This window comes from Papilio machaon, chromosome 28, assembly GCF_912999745.1.
Source record: "Papilio machaon chromosome 28, ilPapMach1.1, whole genome shotgun sequence".
Lineage (NCBI taxonomy): Eukaryota > Metazoa > Arthropoda > Insecta > Lepidoptera > Papilionidae > Papilio > Papilio machaon.
In genome coordinates, this window is record NC_060013.1 from 2,288,417 (window position 1) to 2,301,415 (window position 12,999).

Below are 12,999 nucleotides of genomic sequence, written 5' to 3' on the forward strand. Positions count from 1 at the left end.
TATTTAATTGAGAACACATATAGACTGACTACAAACTGACGAAGGACACAACAAGGTGACAATAACTACGACACAACTCGAATAGACAAACTAGATGACGCTACTGGTATTCATAATCTGAAAACATTGTCTGAGTTTTTTTCTACTTACTGTTCTTTTAATTCTATTGAAATAGTTAGATTTGTAATTTAATATTATTTATAATTTAGTTTATTAGTTAAAATATTCAACGTGCGCCTAATTTTTACAGAAATCACGCACATTTATACATTTTAATATAAATTAGTAATTGGTGAATTTATATTAAAAAATCTAAATCACATAAAATATGGACGGACTTTTTAGACACCCTTATAAATTGCGAATGACAGACTGTACTACTGATCCATCTAAACTTTCACTTTAATAAAACAGTTATCACTTATGGAAGTAGTCCGTCAAGACAGGCCAATGATCCTCATGTATAAAGGTCTCCCGATTAACCAATTTCGCCTTTACTAAGTTAAACATAATCGATAAATTAATCAGCCGTGGTAGAAGTAGGTGCGCCGTGTGTGTCTAATGTACATGAATGCGCAGGAGTGCGCGTTTCTTGCGGTGCGGAGTTCAGTGCGCAATGCGCATGCGCGTGCGCAGGTTGGGCAAGAAGTGCACGCAACGCAAGCGCCTCCTGCCGGAGGGCGGCGACATGCGCTCGTAAAGATGCATTTTCCTGTTCTAGGTAGCAAGCACGCCATGCTATCTGCGAAACAAACATTAGAAAATGTAGATAAGCTAGTACCATATGTTAGGATAGTTGTCTTGACCTAGGGGTGTGTAACCAGGCGCCTGGCGTTTGGAGCGCCCGGGCGCAGGGTTATGGGGACGCCATATTGATTATCGCAACCGGCGCCCTACATATCTAATACGGCCCTGATTTGAGCCGTTTACCCGTACATGAGTCAGGAAAATAAAGCCTTAATGTCATGTATCTCACCTGATCTTCTCTCACTCTTCTAGCGTCTCTCGACTTCTTCGCGGCTTGGTTGTTGCGTCGTCTTCTTTCGAAGTATTTCTCATCTTTGAGTTCCGCAGGTATAGGTCTCTTCTCTCCCCGTCTTCTGACTTCGACGTCAGATAAACTTGTAGGCGATAAAACTGATAAAAAAGTAGATATGAATAACCAATTTGTATAGTCAGTAAATTGAATATCGAAAGTATTCACTAAAGATTTAATCATGAAACGCTTTAAGTGTCGTAAAATCTTTGCGTAGGTAAATTACAAGCCTAGCTGCCAAATGAATCACTGAAAAATTTGTGCCAAGATGATAACAAAATGGGGTTTGCTCCGTTTCATTGATAAATCTCAAAACAATTGTACCATATGTGGCAATTTTTGAAGCACCAATATTCTAAAAAGGTTATGGATCTAGCGGTCGTGGGTTCAAATCACACACACCTTCAAATATTGTCGTGAATTATATTATATTAACGTATTTTATAGCAATTTTTGAGGACTGGTTAAAGTTCCGGACGACATAGTTTTAGTGTTAGGTAAATTTTAAAGAAATCTAGAGATAATACATACGGGGTGTTCTAACTGGCAGATGCTGGCAATACGCCGGTAGACAGGGAGTCTGCGGCAGAGATGCTAACAGTGGAACAACTCCGTGGACATCTGCAAACAAGATACAAAACAAACATTTTGCAAGGCCTCATTAGAGTCCCCTCTCTAACCCTGAAGTGGATTTGACAGAGAAGAGGACGCATTAGAATTGGAAAAATTCTCTTTCGGTGTGTAGTCTTCTTCATTATTTAAATGTTAGTAACGCATCTGCTATTACGGATGTTTAAGCAAGATTCTTTTCGCCATTTCGATGCTCATTTGCCACCTTGTTTATGATACTAAAAACAACACTATTAGTTAATTTTGTCATCCCCTCACAATATTTGTCGCTGCTGAATGGGTGACCCTCTCGAACAATACAACACGATTCTCACGAGCGCGTGTGCCGGAGACTGAATTGTAATCTTTCACATATGGCAATCTTGATATACCCAAGTGGTAGCTATAGCGAAAATTCACTTAGAACAGACCATAATGCGGCTGTGGGAGGCAGAAAGATCCTCTAAAACTGAGGAATGCCGGTCTACTAATTGATTTTTGAAAAATGGATAGGAACGAAATAATGAAACTTTTATATGTAGGTTACATACAAATAAAATCATGACCGTATGATAGCTTGAAAGCTTAACGACGGAACCGATTTTGACGAGTGAGGTCAATTCCATTTGTCTTTTTCTCCGAAGTGTTATAATCATTATATTAATTCTATGTTGATGTACATTAACTTAGAATACATATAATAGACTTAAACTAGAAAAAAATTAATAAGTCAAAACAATTGTGTCGTTTTTCTTAAATCGTCTTTTTTCCTTTTTGTATTTATTTTGACAAAGATTTAATAAGACAGGTGTACATTGGGGTCATGAACTACACAAAGGTGCCTCATTACCCTTCGTACTATCATTGTGGGGTGACTGGTTGATCAACTACCACATGGTAACTCCCACGACCAGGTGTTTGTATATGAAAATTTACATCGATAATGTAAAGAAAACTTGATAGTTTTTGAAATTAACGTAAAGTTATACAGCTGTTTTATATTATAGAGAAACTTGAATTAATGGAATACTCAAGAAGGGTGATATCAATAGCACCTGAAACCGACATGCTTGTCAGTGAGGTCTGCCTACCCTTTTGGGTTACGGACGTAAATTATGTTGGTTTCTTTCACCCTTTTTTTTAACTCTGTGTAGACGAAGTCGCTTACAAAAGCTAGAGTAAATATAATTATAGCGAAGAAACTCAAAAACTACAGGACCGATATCCCCGTTTTATTGGATATCTATAATGTGCTAGCTGTCGCCTGCGACTCCGTCCGAGAGGAATTAAAATAAAACTTTATTAGTAGCCTATGTGTTCTTTCATACTATGTTCTACATCTATTACAAATTTCAGCGAGTTTAATGCAGCCGCTCTGGAGATAGCCTCAAACAAACATCCATCCATCCGTCCATCCATTTAAACATTCGCATCTATCTATATATATAAAAGAAAGTCGTGTTAGTTACACTATTTATAACTCAAGATCGGTCGGACTGATTTAGCTGAAAATTGATGGGGAGGTAGCTTAGAACTAGGAGACGGACATAGGAACTTTTTTATTTTGTGTGCATTTTTTTTATTCCGCGCGGACGGAGTCGCGGGTAAAAGCTAGTTTATAATATTAGTAAGATTTGAAACCAATCGTATTGACACAATATCATATTGTTGTCACTATTATTTCAAAAATAATATGCTCATTGAAGATATGAATTTAAGTGCTTTGATAATCTTAATTCATAGTTAATGTGGTAATTTTCCATAACGATGTCGGTGTCGATGTCACAGTACTCTTCTTTATAAATCCATCAGCTGTCATATCTGGATTCACTACATACTTACGCATCTCCTCTTTCACTCAACCTTTATTTCCTTCTGTCTTCCTTTATATTTATAGCCATCCTAATTCAAATATGGCAACTCTAATGGGTAATACATGAATAATATATACATTGATGGCCCCTTGATCGTTGCCACGCGCCCTGCACCCTGCACCCTGCACCCTCTAAACGGTTGGGCAAACTCACTAATTGAGGTTTGTCTTTGACAAATATTTATTTGAATTGTTTGTTATAAAAATATTTAATTTAATAGTACAATTGTTGACATATTAAGAAGTAAAGAATATACATATCGTCCCTTAGCTTACAACACCGCTCAAGTATAGAATTGGCGGTTTGCACATTTTAATACCATTAGATGGAACTCATTCCGCGTCTAAACATTGCTCACATAATTGAAATGTAAAGAAATATAGTTACAATATGTTAAATAGAATAAATCGACAAAAACTAAAGAAATACTTATTTCTTAACCGCTAAATAGCGTATTTATTAAGTAATTAATAAATTAAATCCACCGATTTTTTTTAAATGACAGTTTTTTTCGTCCCCTGTAAAGTTGATAAAAATGACTTATGAAGTGTTGTTAGCTAAGGAACGATATACACGATAAAGATACGAATGAATTTTTTATAATATAATATAGCAAACTAGCATGTAGCTGTATTCTTCGAAATAGTGAAGCAATCGCTACACATAGAAATCCACAATTGCAGTGTTGTCTACCTTTAATTGACAGATTAGAGTATTGAAAGAGAACGTCGTTCCTATGCATCCCCTACTCCGTCAAATTCGTATCTACTTCCCTTAGACTTATCACTCTTTCCCTTAATAGACTACCTACTACTTATTAGAAAAGGGTTAAGAAGGGAATTTAGTAATATTAGGCCTACAAAACGCACACTCATAAGACGAAACTTGGAACTATTTCCACTTGAAGCCTGTTTCTGTGTGGTCGTGGTATTTCACCGGTAGAGCCGGCTAATTCCTGCAACACATGTTGTTACTGGCGTCTACCAACTATTAAAAGTACCATCTGATTAGTATATGTGTCGGAGACCAAATTCTAGTCCTCCTCTGTTCTTATCAGGAAATCACGTGAATGGGAATTCAATTTGTCGGAAAGGGAACGCAGTGGAAAGGAAAATATTCTCTGTCTATGCGTTCCTTATGCTCTAAAGGTAGGCAACGATTCTTCAACCTTTTAACTTGTTGTTTGTTCAATGGATAGTCATTTTTTAGCGAAGTTAGATAGCCACTTCTCGTTTACCACCTTCGACATTTTAACTACTGCCCATGTGTGAAACTTTAAACGTTTGAAAATATAATCGAACCCAGAACAAATGAAAGTAATTAAAAACAATCCACAACTATCCACCCTCCTGATATCATTTTTTTTTATTAATAGCTCTTAATTTGTTCCATCCACCCTTCTTGTGAAGAAGCCAGTTTATAGACAACGCCGTGTTCCGAACCAAACCGGAACTGTTTTCACCATTTAGAAACTGTGCATATTTTACGCTTAAACTTATAAATTCATAAATATATTAGTTTAAACAATTTTTCTTATATCTTACTAATATTATAAATACGTATGTTTAGATGGATGGATGTTTGTTTGAAGGTATCTCCGGAACGGGTCAACAGATCTTGATGAATTTTGGTATAGATGTAGAACATAGTCTGAAAGAACACACAGGCTACTAATAAGTAGCCTGTGTGTTCTTTAATAACGTTATTTTTAATTTTGCGCGGACAGCGTCGGGGGCGACAACTAGTGATAACAATTTTTTAAATAGTAGCAAACAAACAAGCTGACACCTGAATTAAATAAAGTAAAGAAGTAATTGGCTAACAGTGTCTTTTCCAAGTCGACTATCAGATACCGCATACCTATAATTGACAAAGGAGACATATTGAAACAATATATTTGGATATTTCTCTTTCCTGTACGTCCCCTCTCCCGTCATATTTACTTTCCCTTGTCACCATCATATTAATATTATAAATACTAATGTTTAGATAGATGGATGTTTATTTTAAGGTATCTTCGGAACTGTTCAATGGATCTTGATGAAATTTGGCACAGATATAGAACATAGTCTGGAAGAACACATAAGCTACTTAATACGTTTTTTTTAATTTCGCGCAGACAGCGTCGCGGGCGTCAGCTAGTTATCTTATAAAATGGGTGTATAGGGGAAGGAGAGTACAATTTTTCCTCCAGCACTCAAACTCAACAGATAAAATGCGCAGTAGAGACGTGTCTTCTGTGTGGCCATGTTGCAACAGTCATGTTGGCTGCTTTACTTACCAGGAGGCACTAGAAAATGGTTGTAACTTCTAAGTAGACGAAGAGCTGCTAATGCACTGCTATGTTGAGCTGTGCACGACATTGTTTCTAAATCGTATAACGGAACGTTAGGCTCCATAATAGCCCCTTTTTTCTTTGTCACTATTTATTGCACAATATTTAAATTGCTTAAGAAATGTACTCTTCAATATTTTTTTTTTGTGTATTTTTATATTTTCCAATTCAACTATGGAATTACACTTAATTTAAATGAAATTAAATACGCTTTATTATTAACTGTGTGTGTGTGTTTTTTTTTATAATGATTTACATTATTTTATTCCACCGAAAATATGCCGTAAATGTTATCTTTTTTAATTTGAAAGTCAATTGTTAATTTTGTTAACGCTTTTGTTTTTTTTTAAATGAATAATGATTAGTTAAAGAAGTGGCCTTTTCTTTATTACCAGTGCCATTTTGTGTAATTAAAAAGTTTCTATTTGATTTATTTTTTCACCCATCGATTATAGAGTAGTAGAGATAACGAAAACCGCGCGCACGCGACCGCGCGTTCTGTCATACCGCGGTTATTTCACAAAGAAAACTACTGTACTATTTTATGTAATTTTCCTCGGCTTTTCCATTGGTTAGAGCGGTAATTATTAGGTAATTTTCTAGTCTACGATTGGACGGAGCACGCCACGCCCGTGAGTTTTCCACGCCGTCGTGTCGCACTTATGACATAGGTCAGGGTTGCTCAAACATTGATTCTCGTAAGATTTTTTTTAAAGTTAAAAATTATTTTAATTATTTATGTTATTAACGTAATTGAAATTATATTTTGGTAAGTTTTTTAGAGTACGTTAGAGACATTGTTAAGAATTTTAAAATTTAAAAATTCAAAACTACAATAATGTTATAACGAAGTACGTTAGAATCTCGTTAATCCCGCACTAATCCGGCACTGTATTGTGTAAAAATATTAATTTTATCTTACAAAATTAGAATCTTGTGTTTAGTTTGTCTTGTGTGGACACAGATATATTTAGAGCATAGTCTGGAATAATAAATTACTAGTTACTAACTACTAACTGACAGAATCTTCTAGGATCTATGAAATTAATGTTAGGAAAGTTTGAGAACCTTTGCTTCGTACTGTAACAATGCGAGTTGAATAGTTAATGAAGTGTTATTAGTTCTGTTCGTGCTATGTGTTTGCCATTGTCACTTTTATACTCTACTAGCTTTTACCCGCGACTCCGTCCGCGCGGAATAAAAAATAGAAAACGGGGTAAAAATTATCCTATGTCCTTTTCCTGGTTCTAAGCTACCTGCCCACCAATTTTCAGTCAAATCGATTCAGCCGTTCTTAAGTTATAAATGGTGTAACTAACACAACTTTCTTTTATATATATAGATAGATATTGCTGACGACCTTATTTAATTTTATTTTTTTAAGTCCTGGTATTTTCGTGTTTTGATATTGTGTTAACACGTTAGCTGCGGCACCAATTTTTGCATACTTTCCGTTCCTGCGGCACGAGGTATAATCGGCCCGTACCGTGACCAGACTTTAGGGCGACACGCGGTCTATTAGACCCCACCTCCTATTACAGACTAAAATCCATTTTCTGGCGCGAAATCAAAGATAAATGAGAATTTTGGTCCTTATTGATATAGACAGTGAATTGATGAACCCTAATCCATCGTCGCCCCGGGATCTGATGGCTAGTTTAGGAATTATTAGCAAAACAAAATATGGGATCTTATACACCTCGTAACGCACTGAAATAGGGCAAATTTTCGCTGCGATTAGTGATGGGAAAAATAATATCGACTTTTTAAACTGTCTTAACTACGCAACGACTTGACCGATTTTGATCAATTATATCTCATTAGATCGTTTTAAGGGCAAAACCTGGCAAAACAACACAAAGCTATCAAAGGATACATTTTTTTTAAATAATCTAAATTGTGCTTGAAGGCGCCATAAAGAAAAAAAAACCGGCCAAGTGCGAGTCGGACTCGCGCACGAAGCGTTCCATTCTATACCACCTATTACAGACACCTATTACAGACTTATTATTGGAAAATAATGGATTACGGTTTATGCATAAGGTTTATCTTTCTATTTGTATATGAAAATCTTAATGCGGTTCACAGAATAGAAAAAAAAGGCAACCAGAAGTAGAAAAGAAACTGTCCTATTTATTCTGCCTCGGGCTTTAAAAATACAATTATTAGAACTTGAATTAACATTAAAAAATCAGTATCAATATACTTTTTTTATAAAAATCTCAATATATATGTTGTACTTATTTATGACTTTAGACATGTTCGGCGCTGTAAAAGGACGTGCTCTCCAATCGACGTGATGCACAACACTGGTCGCGGGAAGCTCGCGTTGAGTGCGGTACGAGGTCAGGGAGTATATGGGACGTTTTAGCCTCGTTCCGCACTGCATTAAAATTATATGAATTCAGTGCGGCACGAGGCCTAAGACATCCGGTACCAAGGTAGGTACACCACCGAGTCCGGAACCATTAGTGATCTCAAATATAAATTTATCTCTTTCCTACACTGGACCAAACCAAAGCTATGCCATTCGCACGACAGAGAAATTCACTTTTTTGCGTGCCGTACCACAGGGAAGTTGCATCAGGGGTGATTTAGGCCTCGCTTCGCACTTAACGTGTTAAATAAATAAGATTTTTCTGTCTTTTAACTTGATCATCTAAAAATTCTAGAACATTTTCTGACATGTCAGTGGGCATGTAGACAGAAAACACTAACATAGAAAATTTTCACTTTAATCGCCATGATGCAATCACAGGAAATAACTGATACATTCTCGAAGCTGGAACTGTACCCCGCAGAAGTCCCGCTGAGGTGTCGACTGCGGACTTACCCGCGTAACAAAACGATATGTTATGTTACATAGCTTCTGAATTTCGTGTATTAACAGCCACGGTTACTTATTAAGGTTATATTATTCATAAAATGTATGATTTAATTACACCTCATTTGGAGCTCGCTTATTTCTTAATTTCCCTTTTTAGCTAACTTCAAAAAGAAGGCGGTTATGAGTACCACTATTTTTTTTGTGTGTTACCGCGTAACTCCGCTCCTAGTGCTCCGATTTTGATTAAAAAAAACCCATTTTTAAATTCATTTTTAAAATTACTAGAAGACTAGTAGATTTGTTAGTTTGACTTCAAAATGCGTTGCAAAAAATAAGGCATTTTTTGCTTTCAAACGCTTACGTAGGCTAAACCTTAGGACCGACACAAAAACAATGTACGAAAGAATATTTACGTTCTTTAAATATTCTAAAAAAGTGCAGGATAACATATATCTATCTTTTATAGTTTTCTCACAATAACTATTTTTTTCTTCAGAAACATCAATTAAATTCATGCGCTATTTCAGACGCTATTATTCGAGTTCATTACTAATATAATTAGTCTGTCTAGGACAGTGGTCCATTCAACCATTCAATGTACCATTCAATGGACCATCCAATGGTCCAATGTACCATTCTACTTCTACTACTACTTCATAGTATTCTTCTGTTCTAGTTCTACTTCTTCTTCTACTTATATTCTTGCCTTTATCTTGACTTCTGTCATTCTTCTGTTTTTGTTCTACTGCTACTTCTACTTAAACTTATACTCATTTCCTTACTTCTACTTTTTCTTCTTGTTCCAATTCTACTCCTTAACATTCTTCTACTTCTACTTCTACTTCTGCTTCTTGTTGAAGTTCTACTTCTACTTTTACTTCTGCTTCTTGTTCTACTTAAACTTCTACTTCTACTTCTTACGATTCTTCTACTTCTACTTCTTACCATTCTCCGACTTCTTACCAATCTTCTACTTCTTCTGCTTCTCCTTCTCCTTCTACTTCTTACTATTCTTCTACTTCTACTTCAGCTTATTGTTCTACTTCTACTTCTTACCATTCTCCTACTTCTTACCATTCTTCTACTTCTTCTGCTTCTCCTTCTCCTTCTACTTCTACTTCAGCTTCTTGTTCTACTTCTCCTTCTTCTGCTTCTCCTTCTACTCTTACTATTCTTCTACTTCTACTACTACTTCTACTTCTTCTTCTACTTCTACTTCCACTTCCACTTCCACTTCTACTTCTACTTCTACTTCTACTTCTACTTCTACTTCTACTTCTACTTCTACTTCTACTTCTACTTCTACTTCTACTTCTACTTCTACTTCTCCTTCTACTTCTACTTCTACTTCTACTTCTACTTCTACTTCTACTTCTACTTCTACTTCTACTTCTACTTCTACTTCTACTTCTACTTCTACTTCTACTTCTACTTCTACTTCTTCTTCTACTTCTACTTCTACTTCTACTTCTACTTCTTCTTCTACTTCTACTTCTACTTCTACTTCTTTTTTGCCGTTTCGGCTCCCCTATTTTACGCAGTGCTGGAGAGCTCCAACATCATCCCAAGAGAACTTAGCGATAAACCCGACAAACCGATAATAATTCGACACTGGCTGTGTGACCGGCGCGGCGCCAGGTCGCCTAGATTGTTGTTATTTTTGAATTGGGATTTCCGCAATTTGTTCGTTTATAAATTATATTTTTTATTGTTTAAATATCATAAGGAAATGTTTAAAAAAGTTGCAGTGTGTCTGTGATGGATGTTTGAAGGTATCTCTAGAACGGCGCAACAAATTTTGATTAAATATGGTACAGATGTAGAACATGGTCTGGAAGAACACATAGGCTATTTATTAAGTTTTTTTACTCTTCGCGGACGGAGTCGCGTGCGACAACTAGTATTATTATAAAAAACATCACATGGCGGCTCTACAATTGACGCTTGCGGCGAAGCGAAGGAAACACCTTATGAACGATCAAGTAAAACGCACAGAGAAAACTGTTGCGCTTCATTTAATAAATTTATTTTTTATTTTGATCAATTCTTATAAATGAAATTACACCTACTTCCGATTGTTAGTTTGTTAGATTTTTAGTTCTGATGACAATGCAATATTACACGAAAGAAAAATCTTTGATTAAATAAAAAGATTTTATTTAAAACAGAGCGACAAGTAAGCGGTCAATTCGAAAGTGACTTCTCATAAATATCTGCAAGTTACGTTTAATAGAAAGGCTTTAAATATTACGGGCATTTCTCTTTCGTAATCCCGACTCCCAATTCAATTTTCCTTCTCCTTTCATCATATGAAAAGGAAAGAAAAAGGAAGGGAACTAGATTTTACCCTCCGGCACAGTTAGAAGTAGAGGTGTATCTTCTGTGTGGATGTATTACATTGCTCGAACGCACGATTCGTTCAGTAGCGACATGCCGACCTTAGCCCTCACTTTTAAATGATTGCAATTTATAATGTCTAACAAGTTTTAATAATTTTAATACCTATAAAAATTTTAATATAAATAACTCAAATTTAACATTTGAGTTCTGACACAATAATATCAATCGACTCAACAGCTTTCTATGTTCTATAAAAACCTTCACCTCGCACTCAATAAATACTGAACAAGACTCGCGTGTACTTTATGTCTAATGCTTTATAACCTATCATTTGTTTCCGGCCATCTTTAAAACGTCATTAAATTATCGTTATAAAGTTACTGCATCTGACATAGAAGTATATAACCTTTTTTGTTTTCTTCTTCTTTTTGTTCTTTTTTTTACTTCAACTTAAACAAAAATCTATTAATAAATATAACATACTAGATGTCGCCGCGACTACGTCCGCGCGGAATTTAAAAATAAATTTAATAAGTAGCCTATGTTCTACCAGACTATGTTCTACATCTATGGCAAATTTCATCAAGATTCGTTGAGCCGTTCCGGAGATATCTTCAAACAAACTAAATCTAAACGTTCGCATTTATAATATTAGTAAAAAATAAGATGTCAACAGGGGATAGTGTAGATTCGCAACAGTGAAAGAATTTTTCAAATAAGTTCAATAGTTTCGGAGCTTATAAATTCAAACAAACAATTAAATCTTTCCTCATTATGTATATGTTCTTAGATACTTAATGTGGAGCACAAAAATGAGGCGAAAAAAGGCCTACAGAGACCTTTTGTTTGAAGAAATTCACTCAATTTTGTCCATTTCCAGTGGACAGTTTTGTCAGTTTAACAGCGGTAGACGCCAGCAACAACAACAGCTCGCCCGGTGAAATACCACGACCACACAGAAGACAGGCGTGAAGTGGAAGTAATTCCGCGTTCCATCTGATGAGTGTGGTGCCGGAGGCCTAATTTTAGTCCTCTTTCCCTTCCCCACCCTTTTCTTATAAGGAAAGGATGGGAGGGGAAGGTGGATTTGATGGAGGAGGAGATGCATAGTAAGGTTAAATATTCTCTTTTTGTGCGTCTCCTCCTTCGTCGATTGAGGGTAGGCAACGCATCTGCAATTGCGAATGTCTATGGATAGCGGTCGCTTCGCCATTTCTGCGAATTCATATGGCCGCTTTCTCGTTTGCAACCTTGTAATATAAAAAAAATATTAGTCATATACTTAGATACTTAATGTGAAGCACAAAAATGAGACGAAAAAAGGCCAACAGAGACCTTTTGTTAGAGAAGTGTCGGAGACGTGCGCTGTGTACGAACCCCTAAGACACTACTTAACACTACTTAAGTCGCTTAGCGACTAAAATCGCCGAGTTCCGAAGATTTAAATTGTCTTGTGTATAAGGGTCTTACATAACGTTGTGTACGAAGGAATCTTTACAAATAAATTCGGATTCATCAGCCATCTTTGATCACATTATCAGATGTAGTAAACTTCACCGAAATTGTAGAGATTTCCATCATCGTTTAAGCTATTCCTACTGAATTTGAATCGTGTAATCATCGAAATCATCATTAATAGTGAAGACATGTCTAATTATAAAACAATTATTTGTACGGCTGGTACCAACAGTGTGGGGACGGCGTGGGATACAACACGTGTTAGGACAATTAACCCTTTGCCCCTTTACATAAATCCAAGTCACACCCACGTTCGTAGTATATTTAAAGCACACTGTATCTTTTATTATCACGAATACTTTAAAAAATGGTATAATCAAATACAATTAACGCCCGTAGTCCAAAGAGGTAGATAGAAACGGACTGCCATTTGGCATTGTCCAGATATACATCTGCCCATAGACATCCGCAATAACAGATGCATTGCCTACTTTTATTAATTAGGTATGCATGTTTGACT

The 12,999-nt window shown here is 36.0% G+C and overlaps 1 protein-coding gene across 1 annotated transcript; it reads right to left on the reverse strand.

Moving 5' to 3' along the window:
- Positions 1 to 520: 520 nt before the first annotated feature.
- LOC106712889 (D site-binding protein) lies at positions 521 to 5,882 on the reverse strand. The gene is made up of 5 exons (XM_045684862.1): positions 5,801 to 5,882; positions 1,568 to 1,657; positions 977 to 1,137; positions 639 to 742; positions 521 to 560 (listed from the first exon to the last, which is right to left on the reverse strand). Exons 1-5 carry the CDS (start codon positions 5,880 to 5,882, stop codon positions 521 to 523), a joined length of 477 nt encoding a protein of 158 aa, XP_045540818.1.
- Between the last annotated feature and the right edge of the window lie 7,117 nt (positions 5,883 to 12,999).

Bases quoted from the DNA above. Each gene is read 5' to 3' on its own strand.
- LOC106712889 (XM_045684862.1), bottom strand. From the start codon at position 5,882: ATGTCGTGCACAGCTCAACATAGCAGTGCATTAGCAGCTCTTCGTCTA. The intron at 1,138-1,567 runs GTATGTATTATC...CTTTTTTATCAG, and splicing joins TCTGCCAGTTAGAACACCCC to TTTTATCGCCTACAAGTTTA. The intron at 561-638 runs ACCTGCGCACGC...TTCATGTACATT, and splicing joins TTGCGTGCACTTCTTGCCCA to AGACACACACGGCGCACCTA.